Source organism: Prionailurus viverrinus, chromosome E2 (assembly GCF_022837055.1).
Source record: "Prionailurus viverrinus isolate Anna chromosome E2, UM_Priviv_1.0, whole genome shotgun sequence".
NCBI classification, from domain to species: Eukaryota; Metazoa; Chordata; class Mammalia; order Carnivora; family Felidae; genus Prionailurus; species Prionailurus viverrinus.
Window position 1 is genome coordinate 40,529,974 of NC_062575.1, and position 24,613 is coordinate 40,554,586.

A 24,613-nucleotide genomic window follows, 5' to 3' on the forward strand; every position below is an offset into this window, starting at 1 on the left:
TGAGTAAGAGACTTGCCACATTTCTGTATCCACAGTGCCTTTCCCCACCTTCTCCCCACCCCACCCACACTAGCCCCCTGTGTTGCTTTCTGTGGAATGTACTGCATGTTTCCATTTCCTGGCACACATGTTTGTGAGGACTCTGGCTCCTTAGCCTCCTTTAAGCTTTCCCTGAAATGTGGTTTCCTTTGTTTCTACACATTTGAAAAATGAAGGAGCTGGCATCTGTCAGCATTCAGCCCAGCAAGACTAACATGGTATGGATGTCAGAAGCCAGCCTTCCCACCCGCATGTCTTGCTTGAACTCTAGAGTCAGGCTCCCCAGTTGTGTGACCTTCTTGGACTTAAGTTTTCTGAGCCTCAGTTTCTTCTTTTTAGTGTGGGAATAGTTTACTACCTACCATTCTAAGGTTGTATGAGGCTAAATGAGAGAATGATTGTGAAGTACCTAGCACAGTGTTGGCACGTGGTATCGTGTTGAGGAGGAGGACGATGATGATGAAAAGGAGGAGGGTGAGAAGAATGCTGTTGCTGATGTAGATGATGGTGGTGATGGCTACAATGAAGATGGTGGCAATGGTGGTGATGGTGAAGGTGATAATGGTGACTACGATAGTGATGGTGAAGTGATAGTGATGGCTATGATAAAAATGATGATGGTGTTGGTGATGGTGAAGGAGATGATAACAGTGGTGATGATGGTGATGGTGAAGATGAAAACAGTGGTGACAGTGGTGGTGAAGGTGATGATGATGTGATGACTCTGGTGACAATGGTGAACATGATGGTGACAGCCACGGTGAAGATGACAGTGGTGACGATGGTGATGATGAAGCTGATGACAGCGGTAACAGTGGTGACAACAGTGAAAGTGATGATGGTGATGGCTATAATGAGGATGATGACAGTGGTGATGACGTTGATGAAGGTGATGACAAATTATGACAGTGGTGACAATGGTGATGGTGGAGGTGATGCTGCTGCTGATGACAGTGGTGATGTTGTTGGTGAAGGTGATGATGGTGGCGGTGAAGATGAAGACGATGGTGACAATGGTGGTGGTGGTGATGACGGTGATGGTGATGATGATAACAGTGGTGACAATGATGATGATGATGGTCATGATGATGGTGGTGACGATGATGATGGTGAAGATGATGATGATGATGACAGTGGTGACATTGGTGGTGGTGATGGTGATGATGGTGATGATGACAGTGGTGACAATGGTGATAATCATGGTCATGATGACGGTGGTGACGATGATGATGGTGAAGATGATGATGGTGATGATGACAGTGGTGACATTGGTGGTGGTGATGGTGATGATGACAATGGTGACAATGGTGATGATCATGGTCATGATGACGGTGGTGATGATGATGATAACAGTGGTGACAATGGTGATGATGATGGTCATGATGGTGGTGATGATGATGATGGTGAAGATGATGATGGTGATGATGACAATGGTGATGATGGTGATGGTGAAGATGAAGACAGTTGTGACAATGATGAAGGGGATGGTGGTGGTGATGATGAGAGTGGTGATGTCGTCGGTGGTAAAGGTGATGATGATGGTGATGATGACAGTTGTGATGATGGTAGTGGTGAAGATGAAGACTATGGTGACAATAGTGAAGGTGATGGTGATGATGACAGTGGTGATGGTGGTGGTGAAGGTGATGGTGGTGGTGATGATGAAAATGGTGATGATGAAAAGGAAGGTAATGACGGTAATATGATAACAGTTATTTGTTTTTTGTGTTATTTTTTGAGAGCTTGTTCTGCCTGATGCATCCATGGTCTTAACAATCACCACACATGAGGTTGTTGGAGTTCCATCCCAGCATCTGTTTGCCTGGCTTCATGTGCCATGGGCAGATGGAGGGCCAGGAACTCAGACCAGAAGTCTTCTCTACCCTGAAAAGATGACCAGGAGCACGCTTTGTGGGTGTTTTCCTTTCCCGTCTGACATGCTCATGACCTGTCTTCAATTCTGGGCTACAGTTTCAACCCAGACTCCAAAAGCCAAGATGCTTTTGCCCTTGAGAATTTTGAAATCATCCAAAGTCTTCAAAAAGAGGATACTTTTTTTTTCCAGTTTATTCTTCTAAGTCCTCCAACCGCCATCCCCCAGTACGAAACTGGCTGGGGCTCCATGGGGCTGTGTGCAAAGCTGGTCCAGTGGGGTCCTGCTCACAATCCAATGCCATGAGGGCCCTGACTTTGGCCAATGTTCCATCCACAAGGGGAGGTTGTGGCGTTCAACCATACTCTCCAGCTTTACTCTCCTGGTCACACAGTCGCCATACTCCACAGCTCTATTTGCATATCGTATTTTCATTAATAAATTAAATAAGGATTTAACTATTTCTGGCCCTGTCTCATAGCATTGTCTACACATCAGTCAGAATGGAACAGGTCACCCGAACTGCCCTCCTGTTTATCTATTAATCATCTGGCAAATAAACCACTCAGTATCCTGCCCACCTCAGTAATGTTTGTGATGTAATTTGTTTGGATGCCCAAATGTCACCAGCGTTGATTGTAAGAGATGAAAAAATGTACTTGCTCAGCATAGCAAGCTCTAGGCCAAAATGTAAGCATGAAATCTCTGGTTTATTTTTGTAATAATGTTTACAGCTGTTTAATGACCCTGAAAAGGTTCAGTAGTCTGGTGTTCTGTATTTTCAGAACAGGAGTGTATTATGCTTATAACAACCTTGGTTAAGCAGTTTGAGCTACAACAATTGGAAAATAGTATTTAATAAGAAGCCATTGCATTCTAGGTGAAGTCATCTTAATTACTGCTTACCCTAGGTGTAAGAAAGCAAGGTGGGTTGTTGGGGAAGGGGCAGAAGGTCATCTGAGCCCCCCCAGGAAGGGGGTCCACCTAATACCAGAACTGCACGCTGTGAGGCCCACAGTGGTGTTTGGGGCCCTTGCTGGGAACCCACATCCCTCCCCTGCCCAGCAGTTGGGAGCGGTAGGACTCCTGTACGTTTTCCGAGGCAGCACTTTTACCCACATTGATAAAAAAGGGAATATTTAGTTGTGCTTGGCTAGACAACAATATTTGATTTTTAAAAACCCAGTTGAAATGGTTATTTTGAAAGTCATTTCATTTCCCAACTATTCTTTTTCATGGTATAAGGATAAAACTCGTTCATGCAACTTACTGGCAAGATCTATATTTTTTGGACTATTCATAAGATTACTTTCTTTTTTCTGTGCTAGCAAAATGAAACTGTGTTTTTGTGTAAAATTTATTTAGACTCGTAGCAGCTGGCATTTCTGGTGTCCTGATAGTTTTAAATTTCATTTTGAGTGAAAGATACAATTAGGTTCTCTATTGGAAGAGTTAAGTGAAAACTTTTGTCATTGATATCACAGGAAATAGTTTTGAAGGCAGAAATACAAAATCAAAATAACCATTAGCACCATCAAAGGCAGCTGAATGGCTCACTGTACCTGCAATGATGGGAATGATGAGACAGAATTATTTTGATAATCTGTGCACCCAATGGCAGGTTTCCTGTGCTGCGAATACCCTTGTATGAAATATAAAATTGCACAGCTCAAGAAGAAAACCTCTAGCCTTCAGAAGCTTTCAACTGGGGCTTTGCCTGTGCTCAGATGTGAGGCCCAGACATTTCCACGCTGTGGTGAGGAATGCCATGGTGGCTGGGGCTCACGTGCATGCCTGCGTCTTCGTCAATATTGACAGTTGTCTTGAGGACCAGCGGTGCCCCACCATGACCCTGGGGATCGGGAAAGATCAGGACTCAGTGGAATGTTGGAGTGTTTCCATGTTGGGGGGGGGGTGGCGTACCAGATTCAGCAGTTTACAGTGGCCTCTAACTGTCCAGCCTTGACTGCCTTTCCACAGTTAGGTAAATTACGTATGCACTGGTTCCTTCCATCAGTCAACCAGGGTTTATTGATCTTCTTCCTGATATGCCTTGGGCTGGGCCCTGAGCTGAAGGCCAGGGGCAAGCTATTCTCAGTGTTCAGTAGTTTGTTTACTTGTTTTTAATTGTGCTGAGTGTTTTCCCACCTCGGTGGGAGGGGCAGGCAAGTTACTGTGTAGGTTCCTTAGAAGGTCCCAGCTCCCCACTTGCCTTAAGCCCAGGATCGTGGCCAACCCTGCACTGGCTACTGGCTTCTTCAGTGGGTTCCTCAGCTGCTGGACTGTGGGATAATGAGTCCAGAGCTGGGGCCAGGGTGAGAAGGATGGGTTGGGCACATGGGATAAAACACTCCCTGGAATTCGTGACCATGCAGGGGCAGTGCTGCGTGTGGATGTTCATGTGCCCGAGTTATCAGGACAGAGGGAGTATCCTGTGCCAGAAGGCCCTGCCAGGGACACTGACAGCCATTCACTGCAGGGCCTGTGAGGGAGCAGTGTGGTTCCAAAGGGAAGGCACTCTCCCTATGCTTGCTCCCTGAGGGCCGGGGGAAAGGAGTAATGACTGCCTCCTTCCACCTGAATGGTGAGACCCTGCAGGCAACCTCACCTCCCTGGGCCCTGTGAGCTCTTAGGGCTGAAGTAGGATCCAATCCCTTAACAGTAGGATAAATGATCCCTGAGTTTCCCAAGATATGCATCTGTATAAGTTTCCAGAGTGATACTACTAGGGAATCCCTGCCTCTCCCCCAACGTAGACTTACTCGTGCACACACATGTATCCACGCATGTACGCGCACACACACCCCTATATGCCAAAGCGGCAGTGGTTACTCCTTTCCTTAAACCTTCAGTACAGTCTCTCTGGGGCATTTTCATTGCTTCCCATCAATCGGTAACCTTGCCGATGCTGACCCCCTGGGTCCCAGAGATCCTTGAGGGCAGATACTAGAAGGCCCCTGGCAAGTATTGACTGAATGACTGACATAAGGGGTAAATGAATTCTGGAAGGGTGAAGTGTCAAGGCTGGAGAAATTGGGGCCGACCCAGGTTTTGTGCGTCCCAGGCCGGGCCTGAGGCCAGCTCATCCTGCCTCGGCTGCTTTGGCCCAGGGACAGCACACCAATTACCCCGTGCTCTTTCCAAGAACTCATGCTCCCCTTTCTTGCTCTGAGTCTGGCGGCTGGCATGGGTTTACGACTGACCCATCGCAGTGCCTACACCTGCTCACAGAATCATGGGGTGTTGGGTCTCACCGAACATTCTGGGATAATTGTCTGGCGAAGTCCTTCCTCACAGTGGGGCTCTGCGCATGCTTTGCCTGGGCTCATTCGAGGGCCTGTGCGTGAGCTGTAATCCTCAGAGTGTCTCCTTGGGTTCTGGCCAGCTCTCCTCAAATTCTGAGTTCTCCCATGGGTCCCATGATGGGTAGTCCAGTTCTGAAGGGGGTTAGCTGCTCAGTGGTGGCCCAGGCCTGGGATCGTCACCATGGGCATATATAATGAAAGATCTAGTGGTGGGGGTGGCTCTCCCTTGGTGGCTTCTGGACCCCCACGTTCTGGGTTAGCCAGAGACCCTTCCAACTCTGACAAAGTCTGATAGTAGATAGATGTTGGTGGACTTGTGTAAGCTGAGTTGGGGTCACACAAGGCTGGGAGGAGAGTGGTTCTACAGGGCTAGCCTTCTTTTATGGGCTATGTTCATAGGGTCTCTTCATTCATTCATCCATTTGAGTCAGAAAATGATGAACATACAATGTTCAGCTGCGACCTGGGCCTTGAGGCGTCATGTGAGCAAGGCAGACATGATCGTGCCCTCATGGAAAAGAAGCACACTTATAAAAGGGTCAACAACAAAATGTCGCCCTAGTGGTAAGTGCTGTGTAAAGAAGGAAATAAGGTGATGGGTAGAGAGAGGCTGAAGACGAGCACCTATGACAAGAGGGACCTGGGAGTCTTTGTGAGAAGGGGCTATGTGAGTTGAGACCTGCCAACAGTACCTTTGCACATTCTAGACCATTGTTCCCACTGCCCCCCCCCCGGCCCCCCGCCAGCTGAGGCTTCAGCAAAGGCACCTGAAGTCCAGTTCCTTAAAAAAGATTTGTTGACTGAAAAAAAAAAAAAGTTCTTTAACATAATTAAAGCATTCCATATCCAAACCTAAGTTGAAAACTTCCTATATTCATTATTTGACAAATTGAGCTCTTATTTACCCAGCGTGAATGAGGGTGGGGGATGGTCTTCAACCTGCTGCCCCTCACCCAACCTGATTTGCAGTCTCGCTGTATTGCACATTCAGCCTCCCCTCCCTCCTGCTGAATTGGCGTCAGCTCATCAGCAGCAACCTGAAAATAGCCTGTCTTTCTGGATTCATGTCTTCTGAGAAGGCCAACTGGGCAGCTTTGGAAATGGGCCAGCCATGTTGGCTTTGGACTTTCCAAACTTCCCCAGAGCTGTTGGGTGGAATTCTGAGCACTCCCAAGTGGCCTCAGGGTCATGATCTGTGTTTGCTTAGGAGAGGAGCCAGCACAGCTGGATGGAGCTTGAAGGTAGAGAAGGGGCTTCAGACAGGGCCCTGGGGGCTGTTAGAGTCCCTGCCTGGGATCTTCCAGGCACCAGTCCTGCTCTAGCAACTTCTGCACACAAGACCTACTCCTCCCCGCTGGTCAGTGGTTGCCATGAGCACTGGGGTTGGCCATTCTTGTCTACTAGGGCGTCTTACGTGCCAAGGACAGGGACTGGGGTACAGTGGGAACTCGGCAGGGTTGGTGAATGAAAGCAAAGCTCTCCAGGAGATATTAGTCCTTTCTGACCCATCTCCAAAATGGACTTTTTTATTTGTTGGTTGGTTTTTTAATTTGAGTGTAGACAGCCCACCAGAGGCAAAAAGGAAAGATGGCGAGTTGGTAGCCTTCTTTTCCTACAAGTGATCAGGTTCCTGTATGTGTGTGTAAATGTGTGCAGGTGTTCATGTCATGGACAGTCAGCCCTGTACCATGGCTGCTGTGTTTCTCCCTCCTGCAAATAAACATTCATGTCTTTTCTTCCCTTCCCTTGCAAGATGGACTCACAGCCCCTGTCCTCTTGCCAAGGAAGCCAGGTCTCCCGTTGGAGACCCTCCACGCCACACATAGTCTGCCTGGCGGGAGGCCCAGGAGGCAGCAGACCCCCCCCCCCCCCGCCCCAGGGCTGAATGCTCTTGCTCCACAGTTGAACTCTGTCCCCACCAGTCCCCCTAGGGAATTGCTTGGCCCAGGAATCCATCCTGACTGGGGTTAAGCGCTGCCCCTGGACCACCTGGCTGGCCAACACATGTAAACATTGGGATACAAAGAGGAGAGATGTGCAAAAACTGTTCCAATGGCAGGAAGCGAATTTGGACTCCTTCAGGTGGAAGGCAGATCTGGAAATAGAAGGACCCAGGCGTAGGTTCACTGCCTTTCAAAGCTGAGCTCCTCACCTGCTGTGATGTGGAGGGAGCCGTTCCTTCTACCCCAGCCCCAAGCAGAGTGGCCTTAGCGGTTCTGCACAGTCTGGGAAGGGGGCAGAGAGGAGCGTTAAAGGCAATTATGGAGACCAGCTTTGAGTGTTAGTGTTTAACAAACAGCTTTGAGTTCTAATTTTCTGCAGAACACATACTGCAGGTACAATTTGTACTCATTACTGTATACTGGGAAAGTTATTAAAAACACTCAAACTTGGTTGAGACTTCCTATGGTATCATCCCTGGATTTTAATTGGTTTTTATCTAGTTCTATAAAGGATCTCTTTAAACCCAATCACAGTCCCTGCCTGGGATATCATGCCAGTGGAAGGACAGAGAGAGCCCAGTAAATGGTGTAAGTCTTCACCCCTATCCAAAAATGAACAGTCTGGACGATCCACTATGATTCCGTCACCAGATAATTTATACTTCTTTTGATGGGCACAGTTACCAAATGACAAAATAACAGTGTTTCGTAACATAAGGGTTAAATCTTAATCTCTGAGGTTTGCAAAGCCGCTACTCGCAGTCTCCTTAAAATTTAATATACCTCGTTAATGCTTCCTTGCAAACACTGAAGGATTTTTATGATTATAATCATGTGTTACAGCACCTAGTACTGTTTCTAAGCAGCATACTAATCAGCTTAATGAGATATTACTGCACTTTTTGTTGACTAAAGCAAAATCCCTTTTATTGTTCTAAAGCCTGTCCTTTACTTTATTTTTTCCCAAAACATTATCTTGTTTTATTATGTACCAGTAAATATCATGCCATTGGGTTTTTCTGTTGGTTTTTTTTTTTTTTTTTTTTTTTTGGTGGTGGGGGGTGGCAAATCATAAAATAATCTCTTTCATCACAGACTGGCGAATGTTATTGAATATAGTAACCGGAAACAAAAGTTCCAAGGGAGTCTATGTGGTCTTGCGGTGAAAGCCATCCTGCTCCAAGGCAAACTTTGAACAGAACCAACAGGTGCAGGTGCCACAAGGGGCACAGGAGGGAAAGTTTAACACGTAGACCCGTGATTTGTTATTAGGTGTTGGAAGTGGTAAAACATTAATAATTTAAATGCGAATGAATAATTGCGGTCGGTAAATAGAAAATACAAGGAAGACGATCTATCGCCAAAACAAATTGGAGGAGCAATGCCATGTTGCGTAATTGGCATTTAATAATTCATCTTTTTATTATTGTTTTTGACTCTAATTCCTTAGCATTATTATGTGTAGGTAAGGCATGAATTGCAAATTCCTCGCCAGCTGATGCTGTTGATTCGCTGCGCCACGGTGCCTGGCACAGACCTCAACTCTCTCTTTATTTTCAGGGATGGAAGAAGCCAGTCTGTGCCTTGGAGTGTCCTCGGCGGCACCGGAAGCTGAGCCCCACCTGAGCGGCCCTGTCCTCAACGGCCAGTATGCCATGAGTCAGAAGTTGCACCAGATCACCTCCCAGCTCAGCCATGCCTTCCCCGAGCTGCATCCGCGGCCCAACCCGGAGGAGAAGGCCCCCGCGCCCCTCGATGAGAAGGCCCATGTGCCCATGACCGGCCAGCCCATGGGCAGCCAGATGGCGCTCCTGGCCAGCCAGCTGGGCCGGGACGTCGACACCAGCCTCAACGGGCGGGTGGACCTGCAGCAGTTCCTCAACGGGCAGAACCTGGGCATCATGTCCCAGATGAGCGACATCGAGGACGACGCCCGCAAAAACCGCAAGTACCCGTGCCCCCTGTGCGGCAAGCGTTTCCGCTTCAACAGCATCCTCTCCCTGCACATGCGCACTCACACCGGCGAGAAGCCCTTCAAGTGCCCCTACTGCGACCACCGGGCGGCGCAGAAGGGCAACCTCAAGATTCACCTGCGGACCCACAAGCTGGGCAACCTGGGTAAGGGGCGCGGGCGGGTGCGCGAGGAGAACCGCCTGCTGCACGAGCTGGAGGAGAGGGCCATCCTGCGGGACAAGCAGATGAAGAGCAGCCTGCTGCAGCCGCGGCCCGACCTGAAGCCCCTGCCGCACGCCCAGCAGGCCCCGCCGGCCCCCTGCAACCTGGCCCTGCCCGCCAACCACAGCGTGCCCGACGTGGCCCACCCGGTGCCCTCGCCCAAGCCCGCCAGCGTGCAGGAGGACGCGGTGGTCCCGGCCGCCGGCTTCCGCTGCACCTTCTGCAAGGGCAAGTTCAAGAAGCGCGAGGAGCTGGACCGCCACATCCGCATCCTGCACAAGCCCTACAAGTGCACGCTGTGCGACTTCGCGGCCTCGCAGGAGGAGGAGCTCATCAGCCACGTGGAGAAGGCCCACATCACCGCCGAGTCGGCCCAGGGCCAGGGCCCCAACGGCGGCGGCGAGCAGTCGGCCAACGAGTTCCGCTGCGAGGTGTGCGGGCAGGTGTTCAGCCAGGCGTGGTTCCTGAAGGGCCACATGCGGAAACACAAGGACTCCTTCGAGCACTGCTGCCAGATCTGCGGCCGGCGCTTCAAGGAGCCCTGGTTCCTTAAGAACCACATGAAGGTCCACCTCAACAAGCTGTCGGTGAAGAACAAGTCCCCCAGTGACCCAGAGGTGCCGGTGCCCATGGGCGGCATGTCCCAGGAGGCCCACGCCAACCTGTATTCCCGGTACCTCTCCTGTCTGCAGGGCGGCTTCGTGGCCCCGGACAAAGCCAGCCTGAGCGAGCCCAGCCAGCTCTACGGCAAAGGGGAGCTGCCCGTGAAGGAGAGGGAGGTCCTGGGGAAGCTGCTGTCCCCCATCTCCAGCGTGGCCCACGGGGTCCCCGAGGGCGACAAGCACTCCCTCCTGGGATGCCTCAACCTCGTGCCGCCGCTGAAATCCAGCTGCATCGAGCGGTTGCAGGCGGCTGCCAAGGCTGCCGAGATGGACCCCGTGAACAGCTACCAGGCTTGGCAGCTCATGGCCAGGGGCATGGCCATGGAACACGGCTTCTTGTCTAAAGAGCATCAGCTACAGCGCAACCACGAAGACACTTTGGCAAGCGCCGGAGTTATGTTTGATAAGGAGAAGCGGGAGTACGTGTTAGTGGGAGCAGATGGCTCCAAGCAGAAAATGCCTGCTGATTTGGTTCACAGCACTAAAGTGGGCAATCAGAGGGACCTGCCAAATAAGCTCGACCCTTTAGAAGGCAGTCGGGATTTTTTGTCACACGGGCTGAACCCGGCGCTCGACTATAACCTGCAGGGTCCCGGGAGCATGAAGGAGAAGCCCACCGAGTGCCCCGACTGCGGCCGGGTGTTCCGCACCTACCACCAGGTGGTCGTGCACTCCCGCGTCCACAAGCGGGACCGCAAGGGCGACGAGGACGGGCTGCACGTGGGCCTGGACGAGCGGCGCGGCTCGGGCAGTGACCAGGAGTCCCAGTCGGTGAGCCGCTCTACCACGCCGGGCTCCTCCAACGTCACCGAGGAGAGTGGGGCCGGCGGGGGGCTCTCCCAGACCGGGAGTGCCCAGGAGGACAGCCCGCACCCCTCCTCGCCGTCCTCCTCAGGTAGGCCGCCAGGGAACGTGGGGGACCAGCAGCTGGGACGAGGGCCCTCCCCGTCCAGGGGGCCTGGCTCCGCGCCGGCCTCTGGGGGACGGGCCCTGGCTTCTCTTCCAGGTCAGTCCTGAGCTCATCACTCTGACCTGATGGCATTAGGTGGACCGTGCCTTTCTGCCCCGCCTCCAGGGAAGGCTAGCTCTTCGAGTCTTTGGCCTTCCCTTGAACACTGGCTGCCGGGAAAGAAAGTTGATCCCACTGGGTGGTAGAGATGGTCAGTTGGCATGTTTGCCGACAGGCATAGCCTGTCCTCCCCTCCCCCGGCAGTTCCCTGCCCGGCCCTGTTTTACGCCCCAGCCCCCATCCGCCATCACCTCGTCTCTGGAACCCGGGAGCTGGCGTTTTGGCTTCATCCACGTGTGTGAAGGTGTGAGCTCAGACGCTCACCATCTCCCCCCGCCCCCGAGGATATTCCCACAGTTGTCTCATTTGGGCACCCCTCCCTCCCTCCCCAGGCCAAACCTGCCTCCTGTCCCCTTCTGAAATTACAGCGTGGCTCACCTGTCGGGCCCCTGTAACCTGACGAAACACATCACTCTTGTCTGATGGTTTAGAAAAGCACAGAGGTTTGAAACACAGATGCATGACTGCGTGTCTTAAATTGTACTGTTACACGGGCGATACAGCTTTGGGGTCTAAAATAGCAAAGCAGAAAATCTGTCATCAAAATGTCTGTGAAATGCTGAAGCTTCCTGGCCCGCGTTGGGGGGAAAAAAAAAAACAACCAAAAACAACAACAACAACAACAACAAAAACCCGCACTAGCCTAAGATAGCTAAATTAAAATCGCTACCTAACAGCAGGTAAGCTTGTTGCCTCCATTCGTATTTTCAAAGTCCCTTTCTAATGGATGGTAAATTGAAAGTTATATCTCTAGCCCTTTATAAAGAAAGCATCTCGCTAATACTGTAATCATTCTGCAGCCTAACAACAGAGGAAATCATGCCATAACAAATACCCTGTTACTAATGGCAACATTGATTTCTGCAATCAGCCATTAAGTCTAGAAAATGAAAGACAGTTTGAGGCACCTCAAGGCACTGCATTGCTCACTGTTCAAGGCGTGGCGGCACACTGTTGAGGGTCATTTTGGTAAAGTTTCTTCCCTTCCCTTTCGCTTTTTTCCCTTCTGGGTTTTGGTAAATAGTTCCGTTTCGGAAGCCGTGCCCTGCTATAGTTATTAAGTAGATGCCGGCTTAGTTTTTGTCTGTTACTGTCATGCGTTGGTATACCCTTCTTCTAGGACAAAATTAGTATTAAAATAAAGTGCGAGTCTGCTGGCTTATTACAAACCGGTAAAGAATTGTTAACACACATAAATCTGAACTGCACATTCCAGAGATTCCGATAGCACTTAATGCTGTTGCTTAAATACCCATGAAACACACTGTCTACTCCTGGAGTCCTGGACTCGTTTGCGATTTATTTCTGGTGAGGCACTCTGGAAGAGTCCGACCAGGAACGTGAGCCACCACGAAGGGGTGAGGCCACGCCGCGAGGAGTGACCGCTGCGCGGAACGTTCGAGATGCAAGGGAAGGGTGTTCAGGTTTCGCTGCCTGACAGCGGGGACTCCATAAAAACGGATCTCCCGTGCAGAGGCAGCAAAGTGCCAGGCGGCCCAGTGTCAGGAGGGACGATTTCCGGCCTCCTGCGAAGAGGTCCCCTGTTCTGGGGAGTGTCATCTCACTGTCTTTGGATCGGGGGCCTTGAAGGGGGCAGAAGGCAGAGGGCAGACTGGCTCCCCTAAGTTTTTGGAGTGACGTGGAGTTAACATTGACAGATTTCCATCCCTCTCCCAGACCTGCTGAAATGAAGAGGTCTCAGCAGAATATTCCGGCACCAAATGTTCGGCTTTATTAATGACGTGTTTACCATGTTTTTCCCACCTTCTGGCCAAGTGATAGCCTCATGCTATTCTATCTCTGTAGTTTCCATATCTGCAAATACTCTGTTGAAAAAACCCATTTTGCTTAAAAGAACCAACCGGGCTTACAACTCAAAGGAGAATTATTCTTGAGTTGTGGTTATCTTCTAGCTTTTATTTCCCTCATTGAAGTATTTTACAATTGTGAATACCGATTCTTTCATTTCTGGTTGACTTCTTTGTTTTCTTCATATTCAAATTAGACCCTTTCATAATTTTCTGACTAAGTGGGAAAATTGATGGCATACCAATACGCAGCCCAAATCAGCCGCACGCCTTAGGGCATTCAGGTTTTGCTGGGATTAGGACCCTTAACCCGATCTGGTTAGTCTTGCCTCTGATTTCTAACAAGTAGGACTTGTGTAAAGTGCGATTAAAATAAGCATTTAAATAAAAATCTTTACACAATAGGCATTTTATTATTACCTGTTAGAGAGAAACCTGCAAGGTGAAGGGGAAAGAAAATCTTTAAGCTCTTAAGTAAAGAAAGAAGTACTTATTAAGGCTTCTATTAAGCAATAACCACAAAACACGGTTTTACAAATTTCTCAGACTGCATAACAATGTCGCAAAACTCAATTTGCATCACTTGATTCTTGTTTTGTTGAAAACTGGGTCAGTAGGGCCTGAGAAACTATTTTTTCAGATCTTAACCAGTGAATTCTTCTTTATAAATCGCTGCTCTTAACATGATAGTAGTTCTGAATTCATCATAAAAAACCTTTTTACAGAGAGCCTCTTAGAACAGATCTCCAGAAGAAGGCTTACAATGAGTGGCAGGGACGTCCTTTGTTATCTGATGTAATTCTTTGCAAAGGAGGATTGGGAACGGAGTGGCTGTTTAAAAATGTCTTGCCCAGACCGAGACGAAGAAGGGGTCAAGTTTGCAATCAAACAGTTATTGCCGAGATGGGCGACTGTCACTGGCTAGGCTAATGTGGGATGCAGCTGTTTGTTATGTGAGCAAAAGAATGTTTGATTCAGTGAACATGTGAAAATGATTCCAGTGAACCAGAAAATGTGTTTGTTCTTGGGCTCTCCAAACTGCTGAGAACCAAGCTGAGGATCAACCGCGAAAACTAGGACCTTTGACAAATTGAGAGGTCATATTTTCTAACAGAAAATGGACAAAGCTAGTCACATGGATCACTTCCCCATCTTTCCCCTTTGTTTTATTTTTGTTGTTGTTGTCGTTGTTGATTTGACTTACCAATAATTTCACACCATCGTAGATGTCATTTCTGCCTCCGTGTACCACGCAAAAGGAAACTATTTGGAAAGCAGCAGCTTATAAATTTTACTCTTTTATGACATTTAGAAAGCGGGGCGGCTGTTTTGACGCTCCCTCATTTTTTGGCTCGCGTGCAAACCCTCCGATGGCATTAATCTCTGCATCTCTCCCCAAAACCTCGTCTAAGACTGTGCTCAGATTGGAGCTCTGCTCTGAGCCGGAAGACGACCAAAGTTCTGTTTCTTTGGATTTTGCCTTGGAAATCACGCTCAGAATAATTAAAACTTAATGTACTAAGAAACGATACTGTTCATTATATCCAACAGGGCAGTTACCTTCTGCATTCCCCATAATTTTGGAGAGGGGCTAATTGCAGTGTTGATGGTGGGAAAGGGGTAATTGAATGCGTTGACCCTCTGTTCATTAAATAAAGTCGGCTAACTTACGTGATCAATGGAAAGCCAGGGAGAGACGCAAGGATGAAAATATCGTTAACCCCTACTACTTCTGGTATAATATTTTGAGATGGTCAGGGATTATTTGATCAGCTGGGCTGGAAGCCTTGTGGGGTCCTCTTTTGTTGCCTGAGCCGCATTCCTGAAATGCTGGGTCTCCATCCTGTGTAGGCCCATTGACCACAGCCTCAAAGGCCTTTATCCGGGGCTCCCTTGCATTTAGTGATATGATAGATTTTCTTTCTTTTCCACCTCTTTTTCTGATGTGGCTCCTCCTTCCTGCCCCCATCCGTGATAACCACTGCCTGCTGCACACAAACAAATCGAGGCACCCCAAAGAAGGGGCGGGTGGGGGGGGGAATAAAAAAGAAAAAGAGAAAAAAAAATTTAAGTCTGAGGATTAAGATCTTCATTTTTTTTTTTTTTTGCTTGTGCATTCCAATTGTTCTTAAAATATTTGGCAATGTCAATTAGTAACTGAGCAGAGTTAGCTGATGAACACAATTTTCCAGTAGACTGAGCACCCTATTGTTGCCGAGCGAACAGCAGATTTCTGAGGTCATTATCATTCGCTGGTTGCTTGGCCCAGCTGCTTCCTGCTGCAAAAGCCAAACTTTATACTGGAGCTCGGGGATGGCGTACAGCAACAGGGGGCTGGGAGGGGGAAGAGGGAAGCTGGCTGCAGAGCCGAAGACACTCATTATCAGCAGAGGAAACAGAAAGTAAAAGTTTCCAGGCAGTTCCAGGAAAACTGCCCTATCAGCCTTCTTTCTCCAGTTCCTCTCCCAACACCTTCAGCCTCCAGGCAGGGAATTCAAAGGACCCGGGACGCCCCGTGGGGCATCGTGGCAACTAATCTCTGTGCTGAGCCGAACTTTGGAAAACAATAATCCCATTTACAAATTTACTTAAAAATTGTTAACCCGATCCGAGGCCTGTGAGTGGTTCCTCATAGATAGGCTCCCTCGGTTTTATTATTATTATTGTTATTACTAAAAACAGAAAAAGAAAAAAAAAAAAAAGAAAAGCACGTCCTTTTTAAAAGATGAAATTACTTTGTTGAAATTCGCAAACTTGAAGATGACAAACAGGGAACATTCTGTCATTTTCCAGAGGGACCTTTGGAGCAAATAATACTGTGAAATTCCTTGTAGAATCAACTTTGGTGTGCAAGGCTCCCCCTGCCCCTTTGCAGCTTCCCTTCCCCCCCCCACCGCCGCCTTCTCCCGCTCCCCCCCCCCCCCCCCCCCCCCCAGTTTGGGAGCTGGTTCAGTGAGATGAAAAGCTGCACTTTTTTAAAGCTCAGCTGTTAAAACCGAGCGCCATATGCAGTCCTTCCATCCCCGACGTGGAAGCATGTACAGGCGGCCACCGTGTTTGTGGAGATTTACGGAGGCCCGGCTGCATGTGCTGAAGCTGTCCTCGGGCAGGCGCCAGGGGCCCTACCCCGCCAGGGTGATGCCCCCCACCCTGCCTAACGCACTGGCCAGACTTGGGCTCACTCACGAGTCAGGTGTCGGTGGGGGTGAAGGTCGGAGGGCCAGGTGGCCTCCCTCTGGTCTGTCACCGTTCTGCTGGGTCTGGGGACCGCGTGCTGGAGCGGTGATAAAGTAGACCCCAGGTGCCGATCAGATCATTTTCCTCCTGATCTAGGAGCCGGACGCCTACCAGCAGCTCCTTTTTATAAACTTCCCATTCGCTGCGTGCACTTTGATTATCTTATGTCCAGAAGCAATTATTTGGGAACACTCAGTACCACTCTGGGGCTTTTCCTGTCTGTCTCACCCCCTTGTTTGTAGCTCTAAATCCCACTTCCACGGGGCTGCCCGATGGCGCTGTCACTTAGCATTTCAGAAAGAGAGAAATTGTACTGGCTCTAAAAGTCTTCCAGTTGGGAGTGTGATATAAAAGATGTGTGACATAAAACCCCAGAAGCAAAGCCTCCTGGATGTTCCTGTAGATTCTCAGGACGGACACCGTTTTGTGGGGGAGGGATTCGATTGCTGGCCGCAGGGTCACTCAAGGCCTGCCCTCTTTGGCCCACTGCCTCACCTTGCCCACCCTCAAGACGGGCACCATGCTGCCAGCGTCCCCTCGAGTGCTCTAGGAGGGGTGCTGTGTTCCTGTCCAGAGATGCTGAAATGCTCACGGCGTGCCCCTTCTGTGTGCGTGTTAACGCGAGGAACGGACACGTGTATGTAAATCTAAATTTAATGGTAATAAGAAAAACACAGATTAGCTAAGGACAGGTTACAATGAGGCAAAGAATTAAGCAGTGTTCAAAACAGAGCATGAAGCATTAGCTGCGTGATCCCCATTAATTGGAATGGAAGGTTCCGGGCTTGGGTTCTGGCCACCGCCTCGAGAGTGTTGGGGCTGAACTAGCAGTTTGCTTTAGACGGTCACGTGTGGCCAAAGGCAGTCAGGTATCATGAGATTCTAGGAGCCACCTTTCCCCACTCTCTCGCTGTGCCTTGAGGCACCTAGGAACGTATGCCTGTGATGTCTGTTTGGGGGAAGCTCGAGGACCTCCTGTTCACCCAAACCCCTTCCCCCGTAGGTCCCTCATGCTTTGACTCCCTTCTGTGGCCTGAAGCCCGCTTATAAGAAGCACACTCCTGAGAGGGTAAGGCATGAAAGGCTCCTTGCCCTACCCCTCGGCCGCTTCCCAGGTCCGCCCTTCATGGAGAGAAGATTCCGGAAGGTGGCCCTGGTGTCTCAGGAGGGTGGAGTCAAGGGCAAGCTTCAAGAAGTCCCCCACCAGGGTGATGGGGGCTCTTAAGGTGGAGAGCAGAGGGAATCCTGGGGAGTGATCTGCATGGGGAGCCCTTTGCAGCATTCTGAGCCTGTGAGGTCAGAGGAGGAGGGAGCAGTTAGCTCCTTTAACTGCCGAGCTGTTTGGGAGCATTGATGGTAGGGGTGGAGAAACGCCTGCAGAGATCAGGAGATTGGATTTGTGCAGATAGCCCAAATCCGTGATGACTGGGCTAGGACCTTTGCCATCTGTGCCCCTCGGGCCTGCTTGCTGCCTTTCTGCGTGCCTCACCTCCCTCTGCCCCCCTGTCCTCTGTCGGCATCTGGAAGGCTCCTCCCTCCACTCGTGCACACTGGGCTGACCCACTGAGGAAGGAGGAGGGGGTGCAGAGAGGAAAGGGGGCTCACCAGCAGGGTGCGGGGCAGGTGGTTGGGGGCTCTCTGTTCTCCCCAGGAAATGAGCCTCGCAGCAGCTTGAAAGGAGCCGCGGGTCCCCCTTGCCTCTTCCTGGCAGGACGGGACTGCGGCAACATTTACTTAAGCTGTGGAGTTTGGCAACGCTGCCTCCGGGCGCCATCTGGAAAGCCCTTCTCAGAAAGCCGTGGACCCTCCCAAAAGAGCTCGGGGGAGCAGGACTTGGGCAGAGCTTTGGGGCTTTTTTTTTTTTTTTTTTTTCCTCAGGCAGAACCTGAGCCTGGAGGTACCTGAACAGGGCGTGGGGGGCGGGGATCCTCTGGAAGCCACGTACGTAGGTAGCTAACATAGGTCCCTCTTTGGCTGGCTCGTGGCTCGTGGCTCTTCGCTCTGCCGGGCCTCTCCACCTAAGTCCGAGCCAGGTCTGGTTTAACTGTTCTTTGTCGGGAGTGCACTCGATTTCCTGGGGTTGCGTTTCCATTTATTTATTTTGTATCGTGTTCTGCTTACTGTTTCACCTAAGTCCTGGTATGTCGTGGGTATGGGGTGTGGAGGCAGCCAAGGCTGTTCTGGTTAGTTACTGATCCAGCCCTGTAATAACAGGGCTTGTCAACATCATGCGAGAAAGGAGCGTGCTGCCTCCATACGGTACTGGGGAGACCGGCCCGAGAACTCGGAGGCTTGGCTTGTGACAAATAGGGCCAAGCTCAGCACAGAGATTGGCCACCACCCTTTCCCTGACCCACATCTTCAAAACAGGCTGCGGAGCCTCAGAACAATGCGCGTCTGAACACTCCCTCCGGCCACCTGATGGGCGGGCCGAGTCACAAAGGCTGCCGTGCCGAACGCCAGGGACACAGTCCCGGTGGGATTCGTGCGCTCGCATTCAGTTCTTTCTCCCAACAAGGGAAAGCTGTCCAGGTCCTGGCTTCTGGTGGGCCCCGTCTCCTTGTTGCCTTGGGGGTGAGCCTTGGGGTTTGGGATGACATGTGGCATGTGTATGAGAGAAGTGTGAGGCACAGCACAAGCTGACTCCTTGGCTGGGGTGCCCACTGCACCACGTGGGGGTCCGGCCAGGCCTTCTCTGGGGTGCCTGGCCAGGTGCTGGCAGGAGGAAGTGGGTGGTGGGTGGCCCGGGCTTTCGACACCCGGTCACTTGCTTCCAAAGGCTGGGGTCAGTTTTCCGCTTTTCCTGGGAGGCACGGTACACCTTTGGGAACCTTTCATATGTTTCCCTCTGTGCCTTGGGCCCAGAACGTTCCACAGAGGAGCTCATTCTTTCTCTGGTGGGGGCAGCTTGTTGGACTGGAATTTTGGTGGCCCCCAGTTTTGTCTTTTTGTCTGACCTCGGCTCCCAGGCCACTTGATGTATGACAAAAACAGGACCGCACCACCGAAGCTCTCTTCTCTTCATTAAAGTAATGCTCCGAAACTCTTAACTCAGTGGTTGTCATCCGTGGTTTCTGGACACCCTCAGTTGTCTTCAATCATCTTGAGAGGCATTTTGGAGTATTTCCAACTTGCTCATGTTTGGTTCGACATCAAACGTACGCGGCACTCGTCTCCCTGAAGAACAAGACAGAGACGTGTTTCTCTTCGTTGCTACATAGATTCTGTTGGATTTGTTGCTAAAATAGGGGTCTTAATTTTTTTTTTAAGTAATTTGCCCTGAAAAAGTGAAGAGATCCCTCTCAAAGCCGCGGCGGGACAAACTACTTGGTGCTGTGGGAGACACCTTGGTGGGGCTGTGTCCCTTCTCATCTGGGGCCTGACCCTTCTGAAGAATCCCTCGTGGGTGACCTTCAAACCCTTTCCACCTGGTGTCCGCCGAGAGGGACGCTCCTTGACTTCTCTGTTGCCGTTGTGGTTGTCCAATGACGGTTTCATCGTTGGACGCATCTTAGGCATTTAGAAAATACGAATAAATAAAAGTAAAAATAACTTTTACATATGTATGCTCAACACCACTCGGAGATAATTAGCACATCCTTTTCCAGTCCCTTTTCTGGGCCTAGAGATGTATTTAGCAAAAAAAGGATTATACTGCACATAATTCTATATGCCATAGTTGTTACTTAAATATATGCCATGTATTTGTTGTGATGGAAGATTCTACACAAGGATCAGCGGACTTTTTCTGTACAGGTCCAGATAATACCTATTATAGGTATGGCAAGCCATGTGGTCTCTATTTTAACTACTCAGTTCTGCCGTCCGTGGAAGTGTGTGATGCTCTTCCAGTAAAACTTTATTTACAAAAACAAGTGACAGGTGGATTTGGTCCCTGGGCTATCCTTTGCAGACTCCTGTTCTACAGTAATAGCTAGGCTTTTTTTTTTTTTAAGCTTCACACAAGTAATATATTCTCTTTTTAATGTTTATTTATTTGTTTTGAGAGAACAAGACAGGTGAGTGCGAGCGGAGGAGGGACAGAGAGAAAGGGAGAGAGAGAGAGAATCCCAAATAGGCTCTGCACTGTCAGCGCAGAGCCTAATGTGGGGCTCAGACTCACGAACCTGGAGAGCACGACCTGAGCCAGAGTGAAAAGTCGGACGCCTAACTGACTGAGCCACCCAGGTGCCCCTCACACAAGTAATATCTTCGTTGAGAAAAAGAGAGCAATACAGAGAGGCAAAGGAAAAAACATCTACATCTGTAGAATGGTTTAGCCAGTCCCGTAACTGCAGAGCATCATACGACTTGCTTCCGTTTCTTTTTTTTTTCTTTTCCCCTGCACCTAAATCTTTCTGACCATCTGCACAATTATTTTCTCAGTGAAACTCCCAGAAGTGGACTCTCTGGTCACAGGCCGGCAACCCTGAGGCCGCAGACGTATATTACAGGGTGCTGCATCTTGAGTCTACTTCCAGCGCTGAGCGAGCTCGTCCTAAGGGTGTGTTGAAATCTGTCTCCCTGGGGCTAGGTAGTTCACTACACCATGCTGCTCTGCGACTCATTTAGGTCATAAAATACTCATTTGTCCTTTCATTAATGTATTTATTCACTCAAAGGCAAGATGCTTATTAAGTAGGTTCTGAACCAAACGATGTGCCAGGTACTGGGGATGCAAAGATGCGGAGAGATACTTCTGGGCACCCAGGGGCCCAGGGCCCGGGAGGCCTGTCCTGAAACGGAGTGAGAGAGAGACGCACGGGAGGACCCATCCCACGGCCTGGAGGAGCGCCGACTCACCGTGGCGCCCCCGTTTGCTCCCGAGGGACCTGGAAAGGTAAAGGTAGCTTCTCTGTCACCTGAGTGACTCCTTTGGCAGGCCACTTTGTCCTTCCGCACGATCTGGCCAATCCGGCGACTTCTGGGGGAAGCAGACACCCTGGCTCAGCCCCTGGGTCTGGCTGTGAACTAGAGTTGGAATCACTCTCTTGCTGCGGAAGAGACCCTGTGGGGAAGTCCAGCTGGCGCTTTTGAGTTAGCCCCCCCGCCTCCCCTCCCCTACCCCCCTGGGGAGGGGAAGGTGGCAGGAGGGGGACCTGGGGAGGGGGGATTGGCAGCTTTGCAGTGGTGTTTGGTAGCCTGCCACCCTCCCCTGGTGGCCCGGAGCAGGGAAGGTGGCACCGGGGAGGGGCAGGATGGTAAAGGGGAGCGGGGAGTAAGGGGCAGGCTCCTGGCTGTGCCTCACGGGCTCTGATGTGCCCTGGGCGGGTGAAGGGCACGAGTCAGGCGGCAGTGTTGCAGCCTCCCACGGGTCCCTGCACATAGAGCACGTGAGAACACGTAAGACCCCTGCCGGAAAGAGTTTTACCCAAACTCCCCTGACTTCAGAACTGTCCATACCTGCCCCACAGGGGGATCAGGTGAGTCATGGGGGGGGCCCTCCCCACTCGTATGCCCAAATGTCCTTCTTCAGTAGCAGGAGAACAGGGTCGTGGGCACTGTAGAGAGCGCTGTTTTTCTTTCATGGGTAGTAGGGCATGAGCACAGACCCACTATGAGAACGGGGGGAATTTCTTCCAGGGACACGTCAAGCCTCAGTTGCCTCTTATTTTCTGTGAAATGAAACATGATAAGCGTGGCCATTAACCCGGAGACAGATGCGTCTTCTAATGTTTAAGGAACGGCTCGGAGTAGAGCACACACACTTTCAGCGTGGAGCTGTCCCCCCTTGCCCCCCAAGTCTCCAGCTGAATCTCAGCCACCCGCTGGGCTGTTTGTGCAGCTTGCTCCTCTTCCCTGGGCCTGGACTTTTTCATCCATGTGATCGGAGTGGGGTGGGGAAGTCTACGAGGCTCCGAGACCCCCCCCCCTTCCCAAAACTTCCCAAGGCCCAAGAACTCAGGGAGTTCGTAAGGCCTGAGGATTTCATGAATTTCTTGTTGATATTTGCGTCCGAGCCTCGAGCAGGTGGCAAGGCCACATCATCCCTGTGGGGCTGGAGGCCCTGGTGAGACCGTCTTTTATTTCCTTTCCCATGGGGCACCTTCCCATTCGTTGTCTCTGTCTGAGGCCTGCACGCCATGGACACAGAGTTTGGCTGCTGGGGTAGGAGGGAAGGGACCCTTACCCAATGCGACTGAAGGCTTGTTCCTCCATTCTTGCAAGCTGACCTCTCAATGGTCACAGGGAAGGGCTGGTGTGCTGGCCCTTAGGTGCTGTGTGGCCCAGCTAGGGCTGCTTAGCCTCTCTGTGCCTCAGTGTCCATAGTGCACTTGTCATTCTATAAAAGGCCTAGCACAGTCCCTGGCATGAGAAAGTGCCCAATAAATGTGGCCTGTGATTAGGGTTATTTCTGTACTCTACAATACAAAAACAAGTGGGTAAAAAATGAGAAACCTGGCCAGGGGATTGGTTGTTGGAAGCCACACAGCACCAAAGGGCTGGCCTAGATGAGTTAGTCTCACAGAGTCGGGCTGGCATTTGCCTGTGTCTCGAGTGAAACAGTGGGATCGGTCGGATTTGTCCCACTGTCATCACTGGATGATGATTTGGGGACCTTATGAAGCAGGAGCTGACATTATCTTGGGAAGGCAGCTCCCCTCCTTCATGTAGACCACTACCAAGTGGTCCATTCTCTACCCGCTTTCCTCTTGTATTTTGTAGCCACAAGTGAATCCCAGTTCACAATGACTCCACAGCTATAACTACAAAGATTCAGTGGTCAAGTCACTGAAAGGTCTGGGGAATCGTATGACTCTAAGTGATGCAGATTTCATAAATGGTATCCCCAAGATTTCTTCTCCTCACGGTAGCAAAAAGGCTGCCACGGCTGAGACCTCACATCCCCACGCCATCGATTAAAGGAGCACGCTCTTCTGGAGCCCCAGCAGCCATCCCCTTGTGTTTTGTTATATCTTCCTGTATTATTACGCCCATTTCCGAATCAGTCACCATGGCCAGGGGCATGCACCTGGCTTATGTCAAGCAGAGCTCACCTTTGGGTGGGGAGTGGGGGAAAGATGAGTTTTTCCCAAAGAGATTTGGATGCAGGAGTCATGGAGCCTGAGCCACAAAACTGTCCAAAATGTCACAGCTCCAAGGTCCTGCCAGCAGTGGGAAGATTTGCCCTCTTGTTCAGGACGTCTAAAGAGATGTCTCAGCCTCCTGAGCAAGGTGGCTAAGGGTCTGTCCAGGTCTGCCCCACCCCTTCCCCCGGGCCTTTCAGGGATGAGACCGTGCTGTGTAGGACAGCTAGCTCCTTAGTTATTTTCTCCACGTGTCCATTTCTGTTTCTCCTCTCTTTCTGTGCTGTGGAGCTTCACGTTAGCCTGGAAATGACAGCAGCCGCTCCCGAAGTCAACCGTCCCCTATGTCCGCTGTGTTGCCCGGGGCTGTTTCCTGGGCACATCCCTGGAGGGAGGGGACCCGCCAGGAGGAGAAGGTGTGATTTCCTGCTCCCGAGGAGAACACGGTGTGACTTTGGGGAACGGCACACCCGGCAGAGAGCTGGAAGAGCGCAGGGCACCAGCGGTTACCTACACAGATGGTGGCACAGGGTGGCAGGGCCTTGGTCTGCCTTCCCGGGCGAAGACGAGCAGCCTGGTGGTCGGCTCCCACCCCCTCCACCTCTGCTGCCTCCTCCCCTGGCAGAAACATGGTGACCAGCGGAAAACGTGCACTTGTCTTAGGTCTGAAAGGACACTGTGAAGAAGGAAACTGCGGGTGCATGGTGACTGGGGCCATCCCAGGGGCCGGGTGCAGTTAGCCGCACTCCTGGGCTGAGCGGAGGGAGCCTTCACACCAGCACGGGGCCCTGCTTTCCGGGTTGTACAGGTGGACAGCGGAGGGTTCCACACCAGAGCCTCCAGTCCGGCCGTGGAGACGGTGTCATCAGATGGGTAAACAGAGGCACGGGGAGGCTGTATCGAGGTAGAGAGGTAGGAAGTGGCAGAGAAGTGGCATCTGTCTAAACCCTTGCCGTTTAATCCCACCGTTGGGTTGTGCTGGGAACGGGGTGAATGCAGCTGAAGGCAGAGACCCTGCCCACCAGCCATAACCCCAGCTCCACGCGGGCAGAGGCCAGTTCTGCTACATAAGCCTCTGGGCAACTCGGACTTTCCTCCTTCCCTCTGCCCAACGCTTGCTCAGCCCTGCCAAGGGCTGACGGGGACCCATCCTGAGCTCCACACTTACACTTGAAGTGATCTCCCAAGCCCGCGGTTGCCGATACCCCTGCCCACCCCTACTCAAGGTCACATACTCAACAGCTCACGGGGGTCTTGAGAATGGGCCCCCGGGTTGCCCTTAGTGGCCCAAGATGGGGTGAATGAGGCCACAGGACCATGTCCTGTTGGCTGGGGACCTGGTTTGGACTCAGCAGATCCAGCTCTCGGCCTTGTAGGAGCTGGCCTGGGTGTGAGTTTCCCCAGTCCTCCCAACGCTAAGTCTGCCAGCAGCACTTACAGGCTCTCCTTTGCAGGCTGGTGTCGGAAGGCAGTC

General features: G+C 51.1%; 1 protein-coding gene across 3 annotated transcripts in view; it reads left to right on the forward strand.

The window, feature by feature from the left end:
* Nucleotides 1-24,613, forward strand: part of ZNF536 (zinc finger protein 536) — a 435,554-nt gene that overhangs the window by 189,785 nt on the left and 221,156 nt on the right. For all 3 annotated transcript variants that reach the window (XM_047836663.1, XM_047836662.1, XM_047836664.1), the window contains exon 4: nt 8,721-10,892. In XM_047836663.1, the coding sequence (XP_047692619.1) occupies nt 8,723-10,892 (2,170 nt within the window). In that variant the 5' untranslated portion in view covers nt 8,721-8,722. The remainder of the gene's footprint in view (nt 1-8,720; nt 10,893-24,613) is intronic.